General features: G+C 42.5%; 1 protein-coding gene across 1 annotated transcript in view; it reads right to left on the bottom strand.

Annotated features, from left to right (window-relative positions):
- LOC126419846 (uncharacterized) overlaps positions 1–16,522 on the bottom strand; it is a 360,616-nt gene that overhangs the window by 171,120 nt on the left and 172,974 nt on the right. Inside the window, 2 exon segments of the mRNA XM_050087100.1 lie at positions 9,695–9,829; positions 13,515–13,641. Of these exon segments, the coding sequence (XP_049943057.1) occupies positions 9,695–9,829; positions 13,515–13,641 (262 nt within the window).

Below are 16,522 nucleotides of genomic sequence, written 5' to 3'. Positions count from 1 at the left end.
AGGAAGTTGAAAAAAGATAACGAGGAAGCTGCATGTTGCAGAAAGACAAAACAGGCACGGCTAAGTGGTCTGAGCGGCTTAGCTATGCTGAGAGGTTCCCCCCTTCCCCACCGGCAGACAACGCAGTAAAGCTCTTGAGGTGGGTAGGGGGGTGGAGCCAGCCCTGGCAGCTTTCCCACGGGTCACCGTGCTGTCCGGGGACAACAAAAGGGCCTCAAGGACAGCCGGCTCAGCACGCCGTCGCCTGGGGCTTGACAGCGCTCTCCGCCGGGGGCTCTGCGCACAACTTTGGCACAAGCTCCTTCCACACCCTACCAGGCTAGCGAAAGACGATGCGGTGGTGCTAGCGGCTTGTGCCACAGCGACTGTTACTTTGCGGCCAAAGTTGGAGACTTCGACGAAGGCTGGCGCTAATGGATGGCCTGATACCTCTCAACTTGAACAGAGATCCAAGAGTAGTAAGTCGTTGCGGACACGCACACGAATTCCCTGCCCTCAGGTAGAAGGGCGCCAACATATATTTGGCCAGACGAAAGCTCTGAATTTTGGAGGGCGGCAACTGTGTGGCGGAGTTTTGAAACACTGTTGAACCTGCTCACAGTAACATTTACAAATTTATGAGTTACTTGAGAAATGCACTGACTGTCCCAGGATGAATGGTCAGTATACAGGGATACGACATACGATCATTGAAGCAAAAAGTGTAATAAACATCGGTTCTAAAATGCATACTTTAAGAGCTCTGAGCACTATCTTCGATACTGTGAAACATCTCTCCTGCTGCAAGAGCCTTGCATATTTCGAAAGGAAGTATTATAGAAGAGAAATAAAAGGGGAGAGTTGTCCAGTTAACATGGGCTCTAAAATGCTCGTCTTAAGACCTATGAGCACTCTTTCAGTAGAAGAGGCGAAAATGATTATGTGCTCATAGATCTTAAGGAATGCATTTTCGAGTCCATATTTACTAGACTTCTTGGCTTCGAATAATCGTTCCTGTCATATTCCTGAATACTGAGCGTTCCTCCTGGCCTATCTTGTATTATACTGTCCGCTCCGGTTCTCTGACGAGAAAAGCAAAAAAGTTCTGATGAATGCGAGCAGGACTTATGTATGCAGATAGTTGGTCCATCACAGGAATCAAGAATTTCGTCAATTCTTGCCTGTTATCGATACCGATACTGACAAAATATCAAAATACGACAAAAAATGGCGGTATCTTTTGATTGTTCTGACGTAGAAGTTTAAATTTTTTACACCGCCAAGGGACCGTAGACTTAAGTATCTGAGAGATTTCAGCTTGATGCGCCAACCAGTTCCTAAGAAAAATGGTACTTAACAGTCGGACAAGCAGACAGACAGACAAAGAAGTGATTCTATAAGGATTCCGTTTTTACAGACTGAGGTACGGAATCCTAAAGCGCAAATACTCATCCGTAGCAAAATTGTGCAGTAACGAAACGATGAACGGATAGACAGCACTTAACTTTGTTTTGTACGAAACAAATGTTATCGTTTGCTTAAAAATAACTTCTGAGTAAAAGTACTTCTAATTGAACTCGTTATTACTTACCGTCTTTTCTTTCCTTCTGTCCATTAACAAATTTAAGATAATTTACCTTTTTATATTTATAATTAAAATGTAATAGTCAGTAACGTATCACTGCTACATATCTACAATATGGTTTACTGACGTGTCACGGGGAGTGGCCAACAGAAAAAAATCACAGGTCTGCTTCTAGTTGTCAAGTTAGGAGTACAAGTGGTAAGGACATTTATAGATAATATGAGGCTGCGGGAGGTTGGACGATCCTTCCGACGAATTGACCATGTCGGACCTGCTGGCGTTGTGTGTACAAGGACGGTACGCTTTCTTGTCGCCCTGATTCCGAACGGCAACAGCAACCCAGTCACGCTTGAATCTCCGCATCAGATGGGCAGCGTTTGCTGGCGACACGTTAACCGTAGCACACATTTCTATCAGTGTTGCACCCAGCATGTCAGTACTGTAAGAATTACTTGCTATAAGTGCGACTATCAACAAGGCTGTCGCTTGCCATGCTCTCTTACATGCCTAGTCATCGTCAGTCCCCAATACATCGCACCGCGAAAGGACGTAAACGAAGATTGTGTTGCTCTCGTATATAACCAAAATCGGACAAAATAAAGCACAATGACCACGCACCTTCGGTGTTTGTTGAGGGAACACTGAACATTGCAGCCTGTTCTGGTGGCCATCTCGTTTCAAGCAGACGAGTACTTCAGCAACAAAGCAATGCATATGCACTCTTCTCACGTTACTCAACGCGCTCTTCAAGATTTTCGTTTAGTGCCCTGGCCAACACTATTGATATACTGACCGCCACTGTGTGTATGGGCCATCACGGGAAGGCGCCTCGTCTGGTTTCCAATACCAACCCAGCAATCCTTCACCTACAGTAACAGGCAAAAGTTGCTTAAAACACAGTCTCCCAGCAGAGAGGCGGTACTGAGTCGCAGATGAAAGTCTGTAATATTATTTTATGAGCAAAGCACGTGATAGACTTAAGATGACGACTAACACCTCTGCTGGTCTCTGAGAATGATCACAGAATTGAATTCTAATTAGAGGCGGCTACACACAGTACTCAAACAGTTGTCCAAGGGCATCTGTCCATATATGTACGACACTGTTGTTATCGCCACGTCATGTGTGAGAACTATGTAAAGAAAATATGAGTTATTTACAATCGGACCACTGCTCTAGGGTATTCAGTTTTTATTTTCCATTAGTATGTATTGCTGCAAAGGTCGTACGTGGTAAGTAAAAAGCATACAACTCCAGTCCAAATTAGCAATGCGTTATAAATGAAAAGTGTTGATTCCAATCGAGGTGCAACCCAAGTTGAAATTTTCCCTACAACTTAAGGCCCGTAACAAGTTTCCGATATTGACGATAATGTATCGACTGCAGGAAATGGTCACCAATTTTTTTCAAGGCTTTTAAAACAAAACAAAGACACTCTAGATTTTAAACGATTATACTGAACCTCAAGCTGTTATGTTGTGAAGACTTGAGTGACAAAACGAAATTTGCTCAAGGTTCAACTATTCGTCATTACTGCGAGGTTCAATCTGTTGTGAATGTGATGACGCTGACGGATTTTTACTGTAACAAATCGTGCTTTATTTCCAGTGCAGCGCCCCGCGAAGGTAGTGAAAAAGCTGCTACAGGACATAGCTTGAAAGACAACGATTTTTTTCTGGATAATGAAAATTTCTTGGTAGTCCATGACAAATTTTGAACCTCGTCTTTGACACAGTTTTCTGCACAAAACTTCATACTTTGCTATACAGTATTACAAATTATCCGATACCAATAGTTCGGAGAGAGAACACTGGGTGATCAACCGTGAACGTAACCGCTTTCGCGGCGCGCGGGACACGAGTTCGCAGTAAATACAACACGGTTTGTCGCGTATACTATTCCTAACATACATAACATAAAAACTGAAAAAGAAAGTAAACTACAAACTATATTAAGCAAGGAGATGCTGAAACTGTCTCTCTTCGTCGATCAAATATTTCTGACACCTGCTTGGGAAATTGCTCATTACACTCTGCAGTTGTGTTTGAGAAATGGCAGCGATTTCTTGACGAATACTGTCTCTTTTAATGTTCCCCATATATAAAAATCGCAGGAAGTTAAATTGTGGGAGCCGCAATGGATAGCCGCACGGTCCAGGGCGTCTTGTCACGGTCTATGCGGCTGCCACCCGTCGGAGGTTAGAGTCGGAGGTTAGAGTCCTCCCTCGGGCATGGTATGTGTGTGTGTGTGTGTGTGTGTGTGTGTGTGTGTGTGTGTGTTCCTTAGCGTAAATTAGTGTAAGTCAGATTAAATGTAAGCTTAGAGACCGATGACCTTAGCAGTTTAAATGGAAGCTTAGAGATCTAACCACAAATTTCCAAATTAAATCGGGGGAACGAGAAAGCCTTTGTTGTTAGTGATAACTCTACCTTGAAACACACAACGAATTTCCTGTAATAAGGACTAGGCTAGCCATACGAAATTCCATTTGCTGAGAATCTCTAGGACATGTTTCCAGAGCATGTCCACTGTTAGCCAGACTTTCTTCCATGACTACTGTACGTGGTTATCTATGTTTACTGTCAACAACACTTCCCGTTTCACTAAAATAATTGAACAATCTACGAATCGTACACTGATTAGGAAACTGAGTATCAGGAAATCCTTTTCGAAATACTCTTACTGCACGCGGTGATTCTGTATGCCCTTATGAATCTTGCATGAACGCTCTTCGTAGAGTAGAATGCTTGTACTTCTCCATTTCACTTTAAAGACTTTCACTGAATACACAGAACTGTATCGCCTTACAGACACTTGCTATCTGCGCGAGATATCTACATAACGGCACCGGACTGGAAAGGAAATACACTCCCCGCCTGCCCCGCCGTGGCTGGATATTGGCGGGCGTAAGAAATCACCGCCAAGCGGTTGCTTTGAAGATTGATCACGTTGTACTTCGAATCCCTTACTGGAAACGTTGGCAATAACAGCTGATCTGTTAACTCGTATTTGTAATGATAATTTTAGTTTTAGAACTCTGTCCAAACAGGACTCGAGCCAGGACCACTGTCTTAGGAAAAAGAATTATCCGCAGAATCCAAGTATCTCTCGCAGAGTACGCGCGCTGCGTAGGGCCTATTTCACACCTCTCCTGCAGCCGTCTGTAAGGCACCGTGTATACGGCCGTGGTACGGAAAATCATACGGCAGCTTTCACATCTACGTTACATGGGCCGTTGTCCACACAGCACACGGCAGCCGTGAAGCTGCCAGACATTCCCATAGCAGTTGATGGCTGCCGTGTCGGTCGCAACGTGACTTTGTGGTGAGGGCTCAGTAAATATGGCTACCTTAACATCTTTCAAGTAAGGCAAGGCATTCTTCGCGGCAGCACCAGTGTATACATCAGTTCATTCTTTCTACTGCTATTTGCTTCTCGTAGGCCCACAAATGGCTTGGGAAATAAATCATTGAGGGATTAATTTCTTTAGTGGAAGAACAGCCATTTTTGTGGGACAAAACTCTAGAAAATTAGAAAGACAGTTTTCATAGGAAAAAAAATGCGTCGCTCGATGTATTCGAAGCATTGAGTGCGCTATTTCAAAACATAACGGGCAAGGGAAAAAAATGAAGATGGTAAGTTATCCAACGAATTATAATGTGCCCACTACAAATTATTATGACGTTGCCGTAGTATTTTTACTTCACTCACCTGATAGTCGCAGCTAGAAATGTATAGGCTAAATACAGGGGTGGAGGTGACCTCACGTTGACAGTTACGTGTACCTGAGAAGTTTCTGACATTACAAGGGGTGGAGAAAAAAACATGGAAACAGCGCAAACACAATTTTCACTGCGTATGAAAACCGCTGGCGTTCAAAACAACTTCCAGTTATCTCAGAATGGATCAATGCAGGTCCTTTATGGAATTAAAGGAATTCTTATACCAATCTGCCTGTAAAATAGTGGCAATTTCAGGTAACGATGTTCGAGATGGCTAGAGATCACGGATTCTTCTCTTCCAAGTAGATCACAAATTCGCAATAATATTGAGATCCGGTGACAATGGTGGTCAGGGAAGATATGACAATTCATCCTCGTGCTCACAAAACCAGTCCTGGACGATGCGAACTGTGTGAACAGGGGGCTTGTCGTCATGGAACACAACATCACAATTGGGGTTGGAACATTATACCATGGGATGGGCCTGATCGGCCAAACTGGTCACGTGATGCTTGGTAGTAATGCGAACTTGCAGAGTAACCACGGGGCCCATGGCATACCAAGATATGGCTGCCCAGATCATCACCGAACCCGCCATGTTTCACCCTTGGGACGTGAACGTGGCCAGGAGTTGGAAACAATGTGAAACAGGACTCGCTCGATCAAATGACGTTCTTCCATTGCTCCGTGGTCCAGGTTTTATGCCTTCGTCAGCATGTTTCCCTCTGACGGACATTTATTTGCATGACTGATGTATGTCTTCGGAATGCCACCTCGCCCTACAATTCCCTGCTAATGGAGCTCCACTCGTGTTACGGTCCCGACAGGGTTTGCGAGCGCGACATTCAGTTCTGTAGTGACATTTGCACCTGTCATCGTCATATTTTTATCACAAGCCTTTTCAACGACGTCCATCACGATCACTCAACACACATATTCGCCCGCTTTGTTACTTAGCGGATGGTCTTTTTCCGAAATCTCTGTATCTTCGATAACGTGTCTCTTGAAACATCAAACACTTCTGCTTCCTTCTACGTTCGAATTCACTTAGCTCCGACATAACGCACTTACAACTACGCTGAACACTGTAAAGGCGCGTACACACTGGGCCAACGAACGACAGAGACTAGAATAGGCGAAACATTGGCCGCCAATGTATTGGCGTTCGGCCACGTGGAATCGCAGTTGGCTCTGATAACATGACGACGTTGCTCCCGTATATTTGTTGTTATAAAGTAGCGTTTTGATTAAAATTTCACCGGACGATGTTATGAGGGAAAAAGAAGAAGAAACGACGCTGATGGACATTATCTCAGAGAAAATACGGAGCACTGTGGTGGGACAAAATGTCCGACCTGAAATCTGAATTCGAATATGGGCTGTTTCATTTATTTTCTTCTTTTTCCTACTGAAAGCCACAGGTTTCGAACTGTTACTAACCAGCTACGCAGCCCTAAAACTTCCAAAGGCAACGCCTGTTTTAGGTGAGCTGTACCTGCAGCAGGAAATTAATAGTCATTCCCAGTTTTGTTTGTTTCTCTTTGCCATTCAAGACAAAAAGATACCATTTTCTTCTACACGCCGTGTATACCATTTTCTAATAGCCGAGTTATTTCCCGTCAAGCGTTTAGTCTGTTAAGTTTGTTTTTATAATCGCAGTTCAAAGGTACCCAGAAACATTCCCATTCATTATAAAACACTATCAGCTTTAATGCTCCCTCCACATTCCACTCTATACTAAACTATTTTTAAACACAAGAAACACACACCCTTAGCGAGAGCACGCATTGCCTGCAGTGGGTACGGCGATTGTTTAAACAAGTTTTTCAGGACAGCCACAAGTCTCACTTCGAATATTTTACTGACTGGTTTCTCTCCTTAACAGCCAACCACTGTATTTTAAACTGCAAGTTACAGAGTTTGTGATGGTGCTCTTATTAAATTAAAGAGCAGAACAGGTAAATGAAACAAGTTAAGTGCCACTTGTGGCTCTCCTGAAAAACTTACACACCCGTTCTTGATAGGAGACAACGAATTTTCGACACGGCGTTCACATTAGGACAGGGGTCCAAACACCATCCAACCGCCAACGCTTTGATGTTCCCGCCAGCAGTCCTTATCGCAACCAAGGTCAATCAGCACGGACAACCGCTTCGTTGGCTCCGATTTGCCGCCCGTACACACCAAGAAAACATCGCCCAACACAGCGGTTGGCTGTGGTTCGTTGGCCTAATGTGTACACGCCTTAATGGTCGTGACTAAAACTTGCAGTGTATTATTAAGGACATTGTACAGGTGCCGTTCATGGTCAAATACAACAGTACAAACTGCATACTCGATTAACACCTGCATTTATGTTCAAGCATGCGTTTTTCGTGGTGTTTCCGTATTTTCGTCCAAACCCTCCAGATTTCCTGAACAAAAAAGCTATAATATGAATTTTTAATGGACATCAATTTTTTCCACCAAACTCTGTGCCTATGTCGGTCTTTTGAGCTGATGCGACAAAGACGTATGTACTTTAACTCATCCAAGATTGTGTTAATTAAAAGTTATAATATGCTGAAGTCGCAGGTTTTCACTCTCCTACCGAGCTATGTCCTAAACTCCACATCCCAATGCGACAAGGACTTGGATTTTCAAATGGACATCTTTGGAGAAGTCAACACGAAGGGAGAAAAGCTGACGCAACCACACCGGTATTGTACATGGTTGGGGAGACGAGGTAAATATCAAGCCATACACCACAACTCAAAGGAGTTAATGTTCCACCAATGTACCAGAACTGCCACAACGTTTCTTAATCCACACGCATCCATACCTGCGTGCGTTTCTTGACTTACAATATCTGGTGCGGCTAAACGTGCATTAGCATAACGTCAGTTCATATTCCTTCTCTGCCTAACCACTATAGGAGCTATAAATTAAAGCCCATAGTAGCACTTGTTCACGTTCCGTCTCGCTGAAACTGGGCTGACAGATTGGGAAGGAATAAAATGGAGCTACCGTGCCCTTCAGAACAGCAGCCGGAAAAATGCTTGAAACGTGTTATTCTCGGCACATCTTGACACTATGGATCTCGGAACAATGAATTCCCAACGATTTACGAAATGGAGTGTCCCATACGTCTATCTCCAACTACCATTCCGCGTTCAAAGTCTATTATTTCTCGTCATGTGGCCATAACCATGTCGGAAACTTTTTCACATGAATCGCCTGAGTACAAATGACAGCTCCGTCAATGCATTGCCCTTTTATACTTCGTGTACCCGATACGATCGGAATCTGTGTATGTGCGTATCTCTATCCCATGATTTGTCGCCTTAGTGTATGTCAAGTTCACCTTCACTTGTATTTACTATTTTTTACTAGTTTTCACTTTAAGAATGTGGAACTTCTCTCTTAAGTTTTCTCTCACAAATTTTGCGAATATCTTAAACCTTGTATTCGCGACTATACTATTACATAGTTAAATGTAGCTTTCAGTTCCAACAATCTAAGTGCAGATATGTTCACACTGTTGTGCCCCTCTTGGCCTGTTCAGATCACGAGTTAGTACTTAACTGATTCAAGGGCATTAGTCTGATGTATTTCGTCCCCTAGCATTTTACTGTCTCTCTTTCTTTCTTTTTTAGCAGGTGAACTGATAACTTACCAAGTCAAAACTGGTCATGATACTATTTTGTGACCGGAGGCTGAGAAATACAATTAAGAGAACTTCGAAATAATTAAAAGAACTTCGAAATACTTCCCCATACACCAAACACATGGTCTACACAGCAGCGAAGTCATTTCAACGGTATTCTCCCCCCTCCCCCACAGGGATGCTAGCCCAGCATGCCATGGAGGATAACTTTAATGAAGCTCAGAAGGTTGGAAGAAATGGGTTCTAGCACACTGTTTTGAGTCGGCTGTGACAACTTATCTATGGGAAGGGCTGCTCACGGGATGGAAAGATCCAAGTTCGAGACCCAGGATGGCATAGTTTTAATACGCGAGGAAGTTTGAACGATAATTTTATTAAGCCTATGGTGCACCTGCGATACGTCGTAGTTGGGGAATTCTACCACTGAATACCACAAGACCAATTAACACTCTAGCTAAACTACCATATTAATTAAAAAATCTGTTCAGCACACAGATAGCCAACAGGCTGCTCAACAATCAAACTGAGAACTTTCCATTACTATCTCCACGCTGCGAGAGGTGTCAACAGCTTGAAGGCACTACAGGTTGAACCACCGGCATTGACCCACGTATCACTAACGACGGGACGGCTGATGCCTGCCACTAGGGCTTGGCTAATCGTTCTGCTCATGCGCACTGGGCACTTTCGTCTTACGAACGTAGCAGATTGACACTTTAACACGTACGGTTCGTGTTCGGCTACTACACTAGTGGTACTCACCGAGCGGGTGAGCGCCTCCTCGTCGACGTTGGGGTTGTCGCAGGCGACGAACACCTGCCGCATGAACGGCTCGCTGTTGCGCGCCACGTCGCCGATCCCCGTCGCGTCCGTGGGCACCGTCCTCCAGCACACCACCTGAGAATCACACCACAGCCTCACCGATACTGCTCTAGAGTGTCCCTCATAAAAAGATATTAATTAAAACATGGAAAACACATGATGCCATACAATTTTCATCTACTGTCTCACAATGAAATCTTCAATACCGACGATTTTGTCCTACCTCGGCGTCAGCTTTTGCAGCTCCGTCTCACACGAAGCGGCAAATTAGCGATTCCAACAGTTCGTGACAACAATCTAGTCGTCTTCAAAATGGTCAAAGCGTTTACCAGCAAGCGTACGTTGAACTTGAGAATGAAATTTACGTCCGAACGTGGCATGTCCCGACAGGACTGAGAATGATAAAGTGATCCTCAGTGGAATACAACATGCAGTAAGCTCAACATCTGTTTGGGAATCGTTGAACATTAAACACAAAACCTGTGTATTAGATGCATTCATGGTACTTCACGTCACAGACTGCAATAGATCTCACTTATCGACCGCATAAATTTAACAGGATCTCCTTTCATAACATAGGTGGCACTTCTAGTTCCTTACAAAGACCACGTGTATAGAAACGTAGTATACACTGCACTAATCGAAACTCTGCACATTACTGAATACACACAGAATAAACGGCTGCAATAAAGCAGTTGAGGCAGTTTTACTACTAAAGGTCCTTTACGTAACGCATCCTAGTACGTGGGGGCGGCTAGATTCATTTCTTTAAATTTCTTATCCAACACGTTTCCACAAGGTGTGACAGTCCTATTTGGCTTTCACATTAGTGAAAGATATAAGTCATGATATGAAATGCACATGGTTATATTAATCATAAATGCTATTCACGGAAGACACATTATTCTCGTATCCACCAGTCTTTTACCGGGGAAGAAGAGTAACGTGGTGTCACGCTGAAATTTCTCTCACCAGGTAGAATATCTTCAAGCGGGGGCGACGCTTTTCTTGAAATCCAAATGGAATCAGCAAATCAACAACTTTGTTTCACGTCCTCAAAACAAGACATTCGCCGACGCCAAACCATCAGAAATTAGCGCACTAATCCGAATGTATCTTGTGTTATCAGAAAAAGGTATACTTTGTGAAACTGGCAGCGTATGACATCTGCCATACCAGGAAGTACTTTATCTCCATTATGTTGTACTATGAGAAAAAGGTATATTTCGTCAAACTGTCAGGTTATGACATGTTCTGGTATTCCATGAAGTACATTATTGCCACCTTACTTTTTTATGTCAGAAAAGAATGTATCACACGTCTTTATTTATCGCTGTATCTTTAATGAAGAGGAATTAAAACTTCGTAAAATACTGCTTAACGGAGGAATTCGGATACTTTATGCAAACTAAAACATTGTGAAATACTAACGACTAGCGGCATTACCAAGACTAGGCCTTAAAATGAGGTCACCGCTCATAAGCACACGTTTACCTAAACCTGCGATAAGTCAACGAGTAACAGTTGGGTGAACACAGTAATTAATTCACTACATCAACTAATACAAACTTAACTACATGGAAACGTAATCCCTTCATTTAGGCTCTTTTTGTGGCATAAGAACAACAACAGGAGATGCTGGCGTTCGTACTCAGTGACAGGGTCACATTTTTCGTCATCACGAAAATGACACTTTGGTGCAAAAAGAAAATCGTTCCTTCACAAAGTAGCAAACTGCCACAACTTTAATCTGAAAGAAATCATGATATACCAACGGTAATCAGTCTATTCGTAGATAACCTATTTTCGATGTTTCGGTCTGGACCTAAGTGATTTATTAAAATTTAATGCACCACTGCTCAGCACATGAGTAAATAATCTTCAGCGTAACAGAGTTCTGCTCAGGGACTAATCGATTTTTTTGTTGTTGCTTGGCATTTCATGTTTTACGGTGGACTCCTCAGGTGCGAGGGATTTTCAATTACACTTCATTGCTACATCTGCAAGAGTCATTCGAAAACTAATGCCTCGTACTTTTCTATATTGGCTGAATGTCCATTAGAGATCATGTTGCTGTAGTACTAACTTTTTATTCTTTCCGCTAAAGTTATAGTGGTTTCTTTGTCTTGCGACAATTCGAAGCAGCAGCAAGTATAGTTTCAAAGTGGAATCTCTTTATAAAGCAAATCTCCCACTGTATTCCTCACTGTTGAATAAATTGCACGAATTAAAATCTGTCGACACTTACCAAAGGTGTACAAAGACGATAAAACAGGCGAGTGTAATGTGAGACCGGGGGTGCTCCGTTTTAATAGTGCTGCAACGGATGCGCAAGACTAGCCACGTGCCTCTCATAATGAACAGCGTCTCTATCAACTTGTCGGTGTGATCTGAGGATTATGACCAAGGAACTGTGTGCACAACTGGATGTAGGCTGTATTGTCATAGATATCATGCAACTTTGGTTATCGCTATGGCTGTGGCCGTGTGAGTTGTGTCCCGCATCTGCGGGATGCTTACATAAGATTAAAAAAAAAAAAAATCAACGAATGGAAATTCGTTGAGGCCTGTTGGACGAGTATGTGACTGATTGTGACAGTTTCCTGGATACAATCATCACGTAACATGAGACGAAATGTCGCCACTGAATTCGGAATCCGGATGGTCCATGGAGGGATAGCATGCGTTTTCTCCACAAAGGAGGAATTGCAGACGCAGCAATCTGCAGGAAAAGCAATGCGCGCAGTCATTTGGGATAGGCAGGATGTGGTTCTTCTGCCAGCCTACAACAACACTCAAACCAGAACTTCGCAAAACGACATACGACTAATCTGAAAGACAGAGTTTTCAGAATCAGGCTAGAGAATAAGACACTTCTGCTTGCAAAGCGGTAACGCCAGACCCCCCTCCCCCTCACGGATCGTTTTGCGACCATAAGCTCATAGCCAAATTTGGTCGGACTGCTCTACCATATCGACCAAACAGTAGTGATTTAATGCTTTATTTAATCTATGAGAAATCCAACATTTTACATGCTCAGATCTATGGTCATACCGATAACACAGTTGTTGGCCTGAGCTGGTTCATGTTTTTACGATCGCGGCAGTAGGCACTTTTTGTTCGTCTTCCATTAACTTTCATAACGACATGTGTTAGTTCTGTGTCAAAATGAAGGTATATAGTTGAAATCTTTGTCCATTTAAGTGTTATTGTGCTGTCCGCATCTGCTGTAGCTTCCATGAAATTAAATGGAAGTGACCGCTGTGCATAATTGCCTCTGTAGACGTAGAAGAAGTTAAATGAGTATGATACAATAGCAATATTTTACGGCAAGGGTGACTGAACGTGGTTTTTATACGAATATACCTCGATTTATTGAGTTTTATATGAATAAATCTAAGTTGAATGCAGTAGTTACTAAGTTAAACCAATAACTTAATGGGGTGGAAATAGGAAAAAAAGCCCTTCGCAGATGTGATGTCCCCAGTAAGAAAAGCTGTCTATTTAAAGAATGGCAATGGGCGGCTGCGGTCAGACAGTTGTGTTTACGGTACAGTTTCTGGCTTCCGTTTGCGCGGGTCTCTACGCTCATGCTCTTAAGTGATCGAGACCTCTGAACAGCTCGTAACGCTAGCTGTTAGAGCTACACAACATGGGTTCGTGTACAACGCTAGGGAAATATTTCGTCACTTTTACGTTACCTGCAGAACTTCAGAATGACAAGCGTAAGTTAATAAGCAACGAAACAAACTTAACATACCCTGAGGCCGCACTCCTGGGCCAGCTTCCCAAAGGCTTCCTCGCTTTCATTGTGGTGTCTCTTGTCCAGGTAGAAGATCCCAGTGGCGTAGCGTCCAGGCTCCGGGAGGTCCACATTCTGGTGCTCCCTGCAATCCAAACGAGTCTGCTGTAACTTCCATCAGCTAATCGGTATTGTAATTGTACTGTTTCAGAATTGTCTGATTACATCAATTATGCGAAAAGCATTTTTTATGGGTAAAGAGTATGACCAGCTTGCAAATTACTATATCTGACATGGTTCTCACTGCCTCCGAGTGTTAGATCGAAAATGTTGAATAGTGGGCAGAATAGGCTATATAGCAGCGTGACAACCACTATGCTTCGATCTGACAAAACGTTCGATGGAAATGTCCCATTTAAATTCATCGATCACGAGCCTGTTTAAACTGTTTCTTTCTTTATCGCTTCTTTCCATCTGGCAATGCTCCGTAAATGTGAAAAATTCTGAGTTTGGATGTTGTTCAGTGAGTACGCTAAACTGTAGTTCATACTGTAACTGTGAAGTAAAGTAGTTCACAATCGAAGGCAAGCGCTTAGCACGTCCGATAGGAACCGTGCTGACACCCATTCGTTCTTTCCGTAATGCATTAGAGTGTTCAAAACTAAGTTTGGTATTATTACAGTTTTTTTTAAAAAAAACCTGAGTGTGGATAACAGACAATACTTGCACAACAAATCAAGCAATCTTGCTTCTATATATGAAGGGCATCTCAATAAATACAAAAAAAAAATCTACGATAATTTCGGTTTACAGCCAGCAACAGTTGAAGCAATTAATAACTGATGCACTTAAACACCTGAACCTAAGCTTACGACGTAGCTATTTTAAGTAAACAACTTCGGATGACATGTAAAATAAGTTTCGCGAATTTCGACATTATTTAGATCACAGGAAACACGGAAATGATTGAGAGCAACTTACATATACATGGATACTCAGCAAATCGCACAGACAGATGGTTCATCGAACCACCTTCACAATAATTCTCGATTATTGCAATCACTAATAGCGCGTGGAAGAAACTAACACTAATATCTTTCCGTGTGAGCTCTGATTTCCTTTATTTTATTATAATGTTTGTTTCTCCCTAAAATATTCTCTCATTCGGAGCAGGAAGCTGGTGATTGAAATTTCGTGAGAACATTCCGCAGCAACGAAAACGCCTATGTTTTAATGATGTCCACCCTAAATCCTCTATCACGTCAGTGACACACTCTCCCATATTTCGCGATAGTACAAAACGTGCTGCTCTTTGAACTTTCTCGATGTACTCAGTTAATCCTATCTAATAAGGATCTCAGACGGCGCAGCAATACTCCAAAAGACAACGGACAAGTGTAGTGTAGGCAGTCTCTTTAGTAGATCTGTTACATTTTCTAAGTGTTCTGCCAATAGAACGCCGTCTTTGGTTTGCCTTCCCTACAACATTTTTTATATGCGTTCTTTCCAGTTTAAGCTGCTCGTAATTCCTTGCTATTTATTTGAATTTACGGCCTTCAGATTTGACTGATTTATCTTGTAACCGAAGTTAAACTGATTCCTTTAAGCACTCATGTGGATGACTTCACATTTTTCATTATTTATGGTCAAATGTCACTTTTCGCACCATACAGATGTTTATTCTAAATCGTTTTGCAATTTGTATTGGTCCTCTCATTACTTTACTAGACAATAAACGACGCATCATCTCCAAACAACCTAAGACGGCTGCTCAGATTGTCTCCTGAATCGTTTATATAGCTAAGGCCTGTAACACTACCTTGGGGAACGCCAGAAATCACTTATGTTTTACTCGATGACTTTCCGTCAGTTACTACGAACTGTGACCGCTCTGACAGGAGATCACGAATCCAGTCAAATAGCTCAGACGATATTCCATTAGCACGCAATTTGATTATAAGCCGCATGTGAGGTACAGTGTCTAAAGTCTTCCGGAAATCTAGAAATACGAAATCAGTTTGAAATCCCTTGTCAATAGCAGTCTACACTTCGTGTGACTAAGGAGCTAGTAGTGTTTCATACGAACAATGTTTCCTAACTGGTGATGAATGTGTGTGTGAGTCGATAGTCCATTCTCTTCGACGAAATTCATAATGTTCGAACAAAACATACGTTCCAAAATCCTGCTGCATATCGATGTTAACGATATGGGCCTATAATTTAGTAAATTACTCCTACTAGCTCTCTTGAATACTGGCGTGACCTGTTCAACTTTCAAGTCTTTGGGCACGAATCTTTTGTCGAACGAGCGGTTGTATATGATTGTTAAGTATGGAGCTGTTGCATTAGCATACTCTGAAAGGAACCTACTTGGTATGCCGTCTGGACCGAAAGACTTGCTTTTATTAGGTGATTTAAGTTGCTTCACTACTCGGAGGATATCTATTTCTAAGTTACCCATGTTGGCAGCTGTACATGATTCGAGTTCTGGACTTAATAAGTAGTCACTGTCGTTCTTAAATGGATGCGAAATCTGTGCTATTCGGCAAAGAGAAACACCTGAAACGATAATTCTCTATGACGCACATGGATATTCACTCTTTGTCTAAAAGAAGATGGGACAAATCGGTGGCAAACTGACAAAATGCACTGAACTGAAGAGATCATATTTAACGTGTAGCTGATGAAGACGGTGATGATAAAGATGTGGCGTTATTTCAGATTTTTCTAAATGGCATTGTGTACAACATTCCCCGTAACAGGGAGTAGCTTTAAACCTTCAGTTAAATTATAATTTTCTAAATATCGCTTGGCTAAGTACTTTTGCGTTATTAGGATCAACATTAAGTTCTTAGAAATAGTTTTCCTATTTGGAATGTTGCCGAATTTCGCTGTTACCCTTGGCCATACATTAGTGGCAAGGCTGGCGCCAAAAATCGCCAATATTTATAGGACACCGCCCACGCACTGGAGCCAACATTCAGTCGAATTCTTATAGAACCAATGTAAACCTGTATAACGCAGAT

The sequence above is a fragment of the Schistocerca serialis genome, chromosome 9 (assembly GCF_023864345.2).
Source record: "Schistocerca serialis cubense isolate TAMUIC-IGC-003099 chromosome 9, iqSchSeri2.2, whole genome shotgun sequence".
Taxonomy (NCBI): domain Eukaryota; kingdom Metazoa; phylum Arthropoda; class Insecta; order Orthoptera; family Acrididae; genus Schistocerca; species Schistocerca serialis.
Note: the sequence above shows the minus strand (reverse complement) of the source record. Positions and strands in the feature narration are given on the sequence as shown.